Source organism: Ascaphus truei, chromosome 5 (assembly GCF_040206685.1).
Source record: "Ascaphus truei isolate aAscTru1 chromosome 5, aAscTru1.hap1, whole genome shotgun sequence".
NCBI classification, from domain to species: Eukaryota; Metazoa; Chordata; class Amphibia; order Anura; family Ascaphidae; genus Ascaphus; species Ascaphus truei.
Genome location: NC_134487.1, coordinates 170,213,934 through 170,226,325, shown reverse-complemented (window position 1 = coordinate 170,226,325; position 12,392 = coordinate 170,213,934). Strand labels below are relative to the sequence as shown.

At 48.3% G+C, this 12,392-nt stretch overlaps 1 protein-coding gene across 4 annotated transcripts in view; it reads left to right on the top strand.

Annotated features, from left to right (window-relative positions):
- PLEKHA2 (pleckstrin homology domain containing A2) overlaps positions 1-12,392 on the top strand; it is a 122,044-nt gene that overhangs the window by 94,160 nt on the left and 15,492 nt on the right. For all 4 annotated transcript variants that reach the window (XM_075601211.1, XM_075601213.1, XM_075601212.1 and 1 more), the window contains one exon: positions 12,032-12,095. In XM_075601211.1, the coding sequence (XP_075457326.1) occupies positions 12,032-12,095 (64 nt within the window). The remainder of the gene's footprint in view (positions 1-12,031; positions 12,096-12,392) is intronic.

Sequence of the window (12,392 nt, the reverse complement as noted above, 5' to 3'; positions counted from 1 at the left end):
CATGGATACTGGTGGAAGCCGGCATGGATACTGGTGGAAGCCGGCATGGATACTGGTGGAAGCCGGCATGGATACTGGTGGAAGCCGGCATGGATACTGGTGGAAGCCGGCATGGATACTGGTGGAAGCCGGCATGGATACTGGTGGAAGCCGGCATGGATACTGGTGGAAGCCGGCATGGATACTGGTGGAAGCCGGCATGGATACTGGTGGAAGCCGGCATGGATACTGGTGGAAGCCGGCATGGATACTGGTGGAAGCCGGCATGGATACTGGTGGAAGCCGGCATGGACACTGGTGGAAGCCGGCATGGACACTGGTGGAAGCCGGCATGGACACTGGTGGAAGCCGGCATGGACACTGGTGGAAGCCGGCATGGACACTGGTGGAAGCCGGCATGGACACTGGTGGAAGCCGGCATGGACACTGGTGGAAGCCGGCATGGACACTGGTGGAAGCCGGCATGGACACTGGTATGGATACTGGTGGAAGCCAGCATGGATACTGGTGGAAGCCAGCATGGATACTGGTGGAAGCCAGCATGGATACTGGTGGAAGCCAGCATGGATACTGGTGGAAGCCAGCATGGATACTGGTGGAAGCCAGCATGGATACTGGTGGAAGCCAGCATGGATACTGGTGGAAGCCAGCATGGATACTGGTGGAAGCCAGCATGGATACTGGTGGAAGCCAGCATGGATACTGGTGGAAGCCAGCATGGATACTGGTGGAAGCCAGCATGGACACTGGTGGAAGCCAGCATGGATACTGGTGGAAGCCAGCATGGATACTGGTGGAAGCCAGCATGGACACTGGTGGATGTAAAGGGTCGCTGACAAAATTAGGGGAGTCCTTAGATTAGTTTACAAAAAGGATTTAAGAGAGTGAATTTCAGGAACTAAAGGAATAGATTTTAATTTTATTTTGTTTTTTAACTTTAGTACTATGGTTATACAACCAGAGGAAAGAACTTCTACGGGGGTAGTAGAGTCCCTACATCAGAAAAAAACAAAACAAAAAAACCAAATGGTGTGCGGCTTGTGAAAAGCCAGCCTAAGGCCGTGTCCCCAGTGGCGCAGACGGAGCTTGGTGTGTTTACCTGTGTGAATGATAATCCTCCCGTCCACGCTTTTGCTGTGCGCGCTCATGCGTGGGCACACACGCTCTCCCAAGCTGGGGCTTGGCGAGACAAAAGAGTTTGACTTTGGAGTGGAGATCAGGGTCACATGACCCTGCTCTGACCAATGGGGGAGAGAGGCAGAATAGGCTGAGTGGAGAGAGGTGGAAGGGGGGGGGGTGGAGAGAAGTGGAAGGGGGGGGCGGAGAGAGGTGGAAGGGGGGGGGGCGGAGAGAAGTGGAAGGGGGGGCAGAGAGAAGTGGAAGGGGGGCGGAGAAAAGTGGAAGTTGGGCGAGAGAGGTGGAAAGGGGGGGGGTGGAGAGAGGTGGAAAGGGGGGGGGTGGAGAGAGGTTTTTTATTTTTCTTGCACAAATGTTTTTAATTGCCATTTTTGGAAGGGGGAAGGGAGAGAATGGAGACACAGACACAGAGACATACACACACACACACACACACACACACAGCCCCGATCCAGCCATTGACACCCCCCCTCCCTTCATAGCCACGCGCCCCCACTCCTACTGTAAAATTATTGCATGACAGCAGAACGCTCATGCTTGAAGAGTTGGTGACATCACCACTCTCAAGCATGAGCGCGGTCAGCGCCAGCGAGGACTCGGCCTTAGAGGGCAAGAAGCTTTGTGTGGACTGCCTAAAAGCAGCAGTAGCAGGGGTGTGAAATGAGCAGATGAATACTTTCCTATCTTGGATGAAAGATACAGTAAAGCAGAGTGTAGAGTCTGCAGTGCAGCAAGCAGTGAAGCCATCGCAAAAGAGAGCAAGGTCTCAGACCAGCCTGGATAAAGTAAGAGATTCCTCATCAGACGAATCAGAGTTGATGTGTCACCAGTTGTCGGATGAGGAGTGTGATTCCTCAGAGCAAGAAATGCAGGCTGAAGAATCAGAATTTGGTTTAGAAATGGTAGATTCTCTTATAAAGGCAACGAGGGAAACATTGAAGCTAGAGGATATGGAAGAAATTGTTCAAAAATCAGATACATTATTTGGGACAAGGCAGAAGATAACCAGGTGTATTCCAATCCACCAAGTAATCAAGGATATGATACAAGTGGAATTATCACAGCCGGATAGAAAACGAAATATTGCCATAAAGTTTAGCAGAATGTTTCCTTTTTCACAAGAGGACGTAAAACACTGGGAAGTCAGTCCTAAGATTGATGCAGCAATTTCCAGGGAGTCAAGGAAAACAAAAAGAACGATTCCTGCGCTTCTACCAATTAGGCTAAAATAAAATAATGATCTCATGAAAAAGGGTAATTTTGTTAAACCGTTTGGCCAAAGCATTTATAAGCCTGCATGCCACATCAAGGCATAACCGTATGCAGGTACCTACACTGAATATATGTAATAACTAGCTGAGAGACCTGCCGTTGCCCGTGAGTTACATTTCCTGCTCCCTCCTCTCCCCCCTATTTGTGTGCTCCCCAGAGGGAGGGAGGGACAGTGGACAGGAGAGGGGGACAGTGGACAGGAGGGAGGGGGGACAGTGGACAGGAGGGGGGGGGGACAGTGGGAGGTGAGGTGAGTGAGCGCTGGGGAGGGAGGTGAGGCCTTTTTTATAAGGGGGCTGGTAGCCTTGAGTGTTTATTATAGACAGAGGGTGGCCCTCACCCCACACAAAGCATGTCCGCCCACTCTGTCTGACATTGACACACCGACTGGCTATGTCTGGATTCTGACTGACCCCGCAGCACGGGTAAATCCTGTAGCCTCTCTGATAGAGGGAGCAACCGTCACGCGCCAAGGGCGGCAATGCGGGAGAGGGGGAGCGCGCGGACAGTGACGGGTCTTTGGGCGTGAAAACACGCACCTGACAGGAGCTGGGCGGGAACAGACCGCCTCACTATTGGCAATGCCGCCATCTTGTGTGACCTTACGCGAGTGCCCAGCAGAGAGGGTGAGCGCGCGGACAGTGGCGGGTCTTTGGGCGGGAAAACACGCACCTGACAGGAGTTGGGCGGGAACAGACCGCCTCAGTATTGCCAACTACGCCATATCATGAGGAAAGAGAGCGCGACATCTGGTGGGAGCAGCTGCAGGAGGAAGGGGGTCCTTCCTGAGGCTGCCTGGCCACTGCCTGTCCCCCCGACGGGAGGGAAGTGTGTGTGTGTGTGTGTGTGTGTGTGTGTGTGTGTGTGGTGGCAGTTGGGTGACGTCAGAGCCACCAATCTGATTGGTCCTCAGCCTCTGGCCAATCAGATTCACCGCAGCTAGAACCAACCTTTCGATTTTATATATGAAGATTATCCCGTGGACTAGTGATAAAATGTGACAGAGCCCTGAAGGGGTTAAATAAAGCATATGTTTATGGGAGTGTAAGGAATCGGGGGCCACGTCACTTGCGGTGTGACCCCTCCTTACCCACTGCCAGTACTGCAGTGGCTGCTGCCCCTGTATTCCACTTTTCCTTGCTCAAGCCATTCGTCCAGAGCAAACGGTTCCCTGCTAAGACCCATAGATCCAAACCAGTCACGGTCCAAGGACAACCTGAATTTGAAATCCAGACAATCATGGATTCTCGTGTATCCAGAGGAAAGATACAATTCCTTGTTCACTGGAAGGGTTATGGCCCAGGGGAACGTTCTTGGGTACCCAAGGATGACATCCATGCTCCAGTTCTCTTGGACCGCTTCCACAAGAAATTTCCACAGAAGCCTTGGATGGATCGTCCTGAGGTCGATCCTGAAGGAGGGTGTACTGTAAGGAATCGGGGACCACGTCCCTTGTGGCGTGACCCCTCCTTACCCACTACAGTACTGCAGCGGCTGCTGCCCCTGCCCCCCGTCGCTATCCATGCCGCCACCCAGTGCATACCTTGAACTCGGCCGTCGCCATCTTGGATTCTGGCACTGGTGTTACAGACTCTCAGCTGGGCTCTACTATTTCCTGGTCTCTCAGCCACTCACGAGCAGCTCCTCGACACGCCTCCGCCATGCCCCTCGTCCGGATTGGTCACTGTCACTTTAAATATCCTGCTTTGCCTTCACTTCCTTGCTCTGCATAGCTACTTGCTTCCTGTGTAGCCTGGATACTGTGTCGTGCTCCTGTTTGTCTTTACTCCTAAAGATTTGAACCGGCTTGTCTGACTTACCCCTCTGGCTCCCGACTTCGGCTTACCCATCACGATTCTTACCTCTCAGACCCTTGGACACAGAAACGGATTTAACTACGGAACTCTCTATACTCCTGAACTCGGCAAGTACAACGACTATTCTAAATCTTAATCCAGGCCTGGCCACGCTACAACCACATCCCGGACCCGCTCCCTCTGCTGTCGGTGTGTATATTCAACATCCCGCCTCAGTACAGGGGACTGGCCTGGTCTATGGGCTGCACAGCGTGACATTATGCAGAGCCCAACAGAAACAGACCTGACTGAGGTGGGCCAACTAATCAAGGGACTTGCGCATTGCATTGATACTTTGGGAACTCAAATCACAAGCCTGGTACAACAGCTTTCCCAGCTTTCACTACAGCCTATTCCGGCCCCAGCCGCGCAGGGTGGCGACCGGCCATCAGAACTCAGGATTCCTACGCCTAAAGCATATGCGAGTGACCCTCTAGCCTGTCGTGGGTTTTTGAACCAATGTGAAATACAGTTTGAGATTTCTGCCAGCCTGTTCCCCACCGGACGCGCCAAGGTAGCCTATGTTTACTCTCTTTTAACAGGGGACGCCTTGGCATGGGCCTCTCCCATCTGGGAGTTGCGTGCGGAAGTCACCCAGGATTACCAGCTCTTCCGCCAAGAATTCCAGCAGGTATTCGATATTCCCGCCCGCAGAGATACTGCCGCTGCTTCTCTTGTTCAATTGTCTCAAGGTCGTAGGTCCGTAGTCAAATATGCATTGGAATTCCGGACTGTCGCGGCAGAGACGCATTGGAACCAAGAAGCCCTTATTGCTGTGTTTTGGCAAGGTTTGTCCGACTCTGTAAAGGATGAACTTGCAGTTCAGCCCAGGCCCCAGGGATTGGAGGAATTGATCGCACTATGCATACGAGTGGATCAGCGCCTTCAACAGCGCCGTCATGAACGCCAGCGTCCCAGAATTTTCTCTTCTGACCCTATTCTTCCCAGATCCTTCCCAGCTATTCGTCCTGTACTAGACACTGTGGAACCCATGCAGATTGCCAGTCAAGAGTTCCGTAATACCGACAAGACTGCCGATAGAACCCCTGACCGGATTGCCGAAAGGGCTCGTCGCCAGAATGAGGGCCTTTGCTACTACTGTGGATCTCCTGAGCATACGGTACGTTTTTGTCCTTTAAGGCCCAAAGAACAAACACGACCAATGGGGCAAGAGGGACTCATTTTGGGGTCAATATCTTCTCACCCCATCTCTGAAGAGGAATTCCCTAAGAGAATTATGCTTCCAGTCTCGCTTGAAGGTCTGAATTTTCTCGTAACCACCGCTGCTTTTCTTTATTCAGGATCCGGTGGTAACTTTGTGGATCAAAATTTTGCTACTCATAACAAGATTCTGCTCATCGCTAAGAAATTGCCGATTGGCCTCGAGGCTATTGATGGTCGTCCTTTGCAACCTGCTTTCATCACGTTAGAGACTCTTCCTCTCACCCTTTCTGCCGGTACTCACACCGAAATCATATCCTTTGACGTGATGCACTCTCCTGCCGTTCCAGTTATCCTAGGATTACCCTGGCTACAGCAGCACAACCCACGCATTGATTGGAGGGATGGCAAGACAATTCAGTGGGAGCCAGAGTCAGGCACCTCACCATTGCCGGTCATTTCTCCTACCACAGTCCTCGCGGGACTGGAAACGCCCCCGGCTAATGATTCCGCTCTTCCTGAAGCATATGCAGACTTCATCGACGTGTTTAGCAAGACACAATCGGAGGTTCTACCTCCTCACAGACCTTATGATTGCCCCATTGATCTGGTTCCCGGCGCTGTTCTTCCGAAATGTAAGTCCTACCCCTTGCCTCTCCCTGAAACTGAAGCCATGGCAGCATACATCAAAGAAAACCTTTAAAAAGGATTCATTCGTAATTCTTCGTCCCTCGTTGGTGCCGGTTTCTTTTTTGTCAAAAAAAAAGACGGATCGCTGAGACCATGCATTGATTACCGAGGGCTCAATCTCATCACAGTCAAGAATCGATACCCCCTTCCACTGATCTCCGAACTTTTTGATAGGCTTCAAGGGGCAAAAAAAGTTTCCAAGCTAAACCTCAGAGGAGCGTACAATCTTGTTCGCATCCGAGAAGGCGATGAATGGAATACTGCCTTCAGTACCAGAAGCGGCCACTACGAGTATCTTGTAATGCCCTTCGGCTTATGCAATGCTCCTGCTGTTTTTCAGGATTTTATGAATGATGTCTTCCGTGATGTTCTCAACTCTTTCGTAATTGTCTATCTGGACGATATCCTAATTTTTTCTAAAAATCTTCAAGATCATGTCCAGCATACCAGGCTCGTTCTCGTTCGCCTTCGTGTCAATAATCTCTACGCTAAGCTCGAGAAATGTCTTTTTCATCAAACCTCTACTGCCTTCTTAGGCTATATAATTTCAGATAAAGGATTTTCAATGGACCCTGAAAAACTTAAGGCTGTTTTGGATTGGCCTCAGCCCAACTCTCTCAAAGCCATCCAGCGTTTTTTGGGCTTCTCCAATTACTATAGGAAATTCATCCGAAATTTTTCTACCACTGCGGCTCCCATTACGGCCCTTACCAAGAAGGGAGCTGACCCATCAGTATGGCCTCCGCAGGCCGTCTCGTCCTTCAAAACCCTGAAACAAGCTTTCGTCTCGGCACCCATTCTGCGACATCCCGATGTTAGTCTTCCTTTTACTTTAGAAGTTGATGCGTCTGATTGTGGTGCAGGCGCCATCCTGTCCCAGAGATTCTTCCCTCAAGATAAGCTTCATCATGTGGTTTTTTTTCAAAGAAGTTTTCGCCCGCTGAAAAGAACTATGATGTTGGCAATAGAGAGCTCTTGGCTATCAAGATGGCCTTACAGGAATGGCGACATCTCCTGGAAGGTTCCCGCAAACCTATTTCTATATTGACCGATCATAAAAATCTTCTTTATATCGAAAATGCACGTCGTCTGGAGTCTCGTCAAGCCCGTTGGGCACTATTTTTCTCAAGATTTAATTATACTCTGTTTTATAATCCCGGTTCTAAGAACACAAAAGCTGATGCCTTGTCCCGACAATTTTCTCCTGAGGAAAGATCCGAAGAAATCCCTGAAACTATCGTACCCTCTGAGTTTATAATTTCCGCCAACTCATTTGACATTCTCGAAAAGATCGTTGAAGCTCAAACACAAATTCCGAGTGGTCTAGAGGTACCGGAAGGAACTCTTTATGCTGCACCCAGATTTCATCAAAAGATATTAGAATGGGGCCACTCTGTCCATTCAGCCGGCCATCCCGGCTTCAAAAGAACTTTGGATCTTATCAAGCGTACTTTTTGGTGGCTTAATATGGCAAAGTTGGTTCATGAATTTACTAGTGCTTGTCCAGAATGCGCACAAGACAAGACTCTTCATCAAAGACCCTCAGGCTTGCTCATGCCCTTGCCAGTACCTGAACGTCCATGGTCACATATTTCAATGGATTTCATTGTGGATCTACCCCCTTCCAGAGGGATGAATACCATTTTGGTCATCGTTGACCGTTTTTCAAAACAGGCCCACTTTGTTCCACTCAAAGGACTTCCCTCCTCGCCCACCTTAGCTGATCGCATCCATGGGATACCTACATCCATAGTCTCGGACCGAGGCATACAATTTATATCGAAATTTTGGCGGGCTTTCTCCAAGAGGCTTGGCATGGCGCTATCCTTCTCGTCAGGCTATCACCCCCAGACTAATGGGCAAACAGAAAGACTAAATCAAACGCTGGAACAATACCTACGGTGTTTTATTTCCGACTCCCAGGATAATTGGGTTGACCTGCTACCTTGGGCAGAATTTGCAACCAATTCACTTCGTAATGAATCCACGCATGAAACCCCGTTCTTCGTGAATTATGGTTTCCACCCAAGTCGACTGCCAATCTCAAACATTCCAATAGGAGTGCCGGCGGCTGATGAATGGGTAACTACTCTTCAGAAGTCATGGATCAAGATTCAGTCCACGCTTCTTAGCGCCGCTCAGAAATTCAAGTCTCAGGCAGACCACCGTCGTCAACAGGCCCCTAATTACAAGCCAGGGGACCGAGTTTGGCTTTCATCCAAGAACATCAAGTTGAAGTCTCCGACTCCGAAATTGGCACCCCGATTCTTAGGGCCTTTTCTGATCCAGGAACAAATCAATCCTGTGGCATTTCGTCTGAAACTTCCGTCTTCCATGAGGATTCCAAACGTATTCCACGTTTCCTTGCTCAAGCCACTCGTCCAGAGCAAACGGTTCCCTGCTAAGACCCATAGACCCAAACCAGTCACGGTCCAAGGACAACCTGAATTCGAAATCCAGACAATCATAGATTCTCGTGTATCCAGAGGAAAGATACAATTCCTTGTTCACTGGAAGGGTTATGGCCCAGAGGAACGCTCTTGGGTACCCAAGGAGGACACACATGCTCCAGTTCTCTTGGACCGCTTCCACAAGAAATTTCCACAGAAGCCTTGGATGGATCGTCCTGAGGTCGATCCTGAAGGGGGGGTACTGTAAGGAATCGGGGGCCACGTCCCTTGCGGCGTGACCCCTCCTTACCCACTACAGTACTGCAGCGGCTGCTGCCCCTGCCCCCCGTCGCTATCCATGCCGCCGCCCAGTGCATACCTTGAACTCTGCCGTCGCCATCTTGGATTCTGGCACTGGTGTTACAGACTCTCAGCTGGGCTCTACTATTTCCTGGTCTCTCAGCCACTCACGAGCAGCTCCTCGACACGCCTCCGCCGTGCCCCTCGTCCGGATTGGTCACTGTCGCTTTAAATATCCTGCTTTGCTTTCACTTCCTTGCTCTGCATAGCTCCTTGCTTCCTGTGTAGCCTGGATACTGTGTCGTGCTCCTGTTTGTCTTTACTCCTACAGATTTGAACCGGCTTGTCTGACTTACCTCTCTGGCTCCCGACTTCGGCTTACCCATCACGATTCTTACCTCTCAGACCCTTGGACACGGAAACGGATTTAACTACGGAACTCTCTATAGTGCTGAACTCGGCAAGTACAACGACTATTCTAAATCTTAATCCAGGCCTGGCCACGCTACAACCACATCCCGCTTCCTCTGCTGTCGGTGTGTATATTCAACATCCCACCTCAGTACAGGGGACTGGCCTGGTCTATGGGCTGCACAGCGTGACAGGGAGTAGTGCAAATACAAACTGGCCAAAGACAGTATCATAATTACTTTACTGAGAGGTAAACTGTGGGTGCACAAATTCCCTGGTGTGAATATGATAAAACTTACACATATTGCTTTCTGTCAGCCTTATACATTCAGTGGAGATGGTGGATTGGTCAGCGCAAGAAGATAGACTCAAGATTAAAGAGGGAGTAAGATACACAAAATAATTGGGTTAGATGACCATACGTGTTAAATCAATAAACATATGTATAGATGTATATTATATAAAATATAAAATATAGAATATATGATATATACATACTGAGGTTTGCAGGAGGGAAAGGGGTAGGGGCAAGGGGGGAAGGGGAATGGGAAACGGACGTGGTGTTAAATGAATAATAATAAAGAAACAATAAATTTTGTTTCATTGACTCACACGGCCTGGTGTGAGTCTGGTCACTCAGAGAAGGATTGATGGGAGGATTGACAAATAAATAAGTCCTCAATATATATTATAATAAACTCACACGGCCTTGTGTGAATTTCCTCCCTCAGAGGGTCTCCTCAGACTGTGGCAAATCAGTCACGTCTTGCTATCCTCTCAGCGGAGGCAGTGTGTGAGTTGCTCTGCTCCCAGGTGCCCAAATAGCAAAAAATGGGCAAAGCCTGGGTAAGTAACAGGTCAAAATTTATTGCATCAAGATAGAAAAGGGGGTTACACTCACACAAGGATAAAAACGGCCCAGTAGCAGCTGTCGATCAGTCCGGTGGAGCCTTTTCCTCCAGTGGGGCTCCCGCTGGCGCGTCCGACAGCGGGACCGGAAGAGAGGATCTTCCCGGATGTCCGGTGGCTGTCCTGGTCCCTCACTCAATGGGCTCCGGCAGGGAACTACGCGATTTTTGTCTTCTCCCTGGTCCAGCTGCAGAAAACAACAAGGGCCAGAATACATTCTTCCCTTTTTTTGGTTATACACTATTTTTCAGGCGTCACTACAAGCCATATAATAGGGAGCGCCCCAGTTTTCCCCCTGTTTAGCCTTATACATTCACCTACTCTTTAATGGAGGGTGATGTCCAGACTGACAATGGGGTGTAATATACCTGCACTAATTGGAAAATTGGTAGGGGCTCGGTAACTGCTATGTAAAGCAGATGAGCCAATAAACGTACCCCTATGCCGTTTCAGAGATACTATATTAAAATGCTCTTAGAGAGTATGCAGCAAGGAAAAGGATTGCCTAATATTTGTGAGAAACTGTACATAATACCGCGCTCCTCCCTATAGAAGTTTGCAGCTGATAAAAAGATAGGCCGTACATATAGAAAAACAAAAAGAACGATTCCTGCGCTCCTACCAATTAGGCTAAGATAAAATAATAATCTTATGAAAAAGGGTTATTTTGTTAAACCCTTTGGCCAAAGCATTTATAAGCCTGCATGCCACGTCAAGGCATACCTGTATGCAAGTACCTACATTGAATATATGTAATAATTGTCCCATGGACTTGTGATAAAATGTGACAAAGCCCTGAAGGGGTTAAATAAAGCATATGCTCATGTGAGTAGTGCAAATAAAAACTGGCCATAGCCAGTATCATAGTTACCTTACTGTAAAGGTAAACTGTGGGTGCACAAATTTGGAGTGTTGGCTTTTATACCCAGGGGGAAGGGATTTTAACCCCACCCGATAACAGGGCAGGTCTAGGTGCTGACAGGCATCACATCATATACATGTGACCCAGTCAGTACCCTCCCCAGGTATGACACTCCAACTGCCGGTTTAGGACTGCCCATGGATAAGGCAACATAGCACCCGTGCAGGCTAGGCCCTGAGCAGGAGTTTAACCCCAACACTGCCTGTTCCTATCAGGACTTATAGTGTTGAGGCCAGTAGAAGGCTATAGGCAGGGGCACTCAGCTACACATATAAAGATAAGGTGGACACGTTGTGATAGGTAGCTATGTATTGTAACATGGTGTGATATATAGTTATATACAACCTCCTGTATATAGTTATATGTGGGGATATATGGTACGATAGCTATATATTGATATCAGGATATGTGTGGTTTGTATTATGATTAGAACTTATATGTTGTGATATATTGTGGAATAATTATATTTTTAAATCTATTATATGATATGTGATGGTAGCGGTTTTATGTATGTTGATCTATTAGGAGATATGGTAATTCTCTGAGATCAATAGCTCAGATCACGTCTGTATGTGGGGGGGTAGAATATGTGGGAACATGTTGTTATGTAAAGAAGTCAGGTTTTACCTGTCACTGCCCCACTTTCTGCCCCCACACTCACTTATTCAGCTCCTTCCAGCGCTCGGACGCTCGTCACTCAGCAGCTGGGAGAGAAAATCACTGGGACATTATAATTACTTCCCAACTTAATGAGGTCACGTCTAGCAAAGCTCGCAGGTTACAGAGAGGCTAGTGTTTCATACTGGGAACCCCCACCCTTCCGTCAATGTACATGCTGCACTGTACAATTATGCTGAGTTTCTATACACTTCCACCCGATATTCAACATGCTGCACTGTATAATGATGCTGAGTATCTCTATACTCTATACATAATATTAAATATCCAAATATTCATATTACATTCTCTCTCTTTTACTCTAGGGATTTATTGATGAGGGACAACCTGTTTGAAATTATTACTGGTCCCAGGACTTTCTACATCCAGGTAACAAATACACCTTTTAAGCATTGAAATAATAATAATGAAAACAATGTAATTTAGTATTTTACCCTTATTTATGTATATTTGCCATTGCATTTTGCATATGACTTCGAGCTGGTTTCTTTTTTTTCACATGCATGTATACACAATCAATGCTTTGACTTCGAAATGAGAAACAAATAGGAACATTGCATTCTGAAGACAGATTTGTAAACGCAATCAGAGAAGGATTCCTAACAGCTGAGATTTTGTCTTAACTCCCGGGGAAGGCGTTGCAAATACATTCAGCCGTTTTAGATG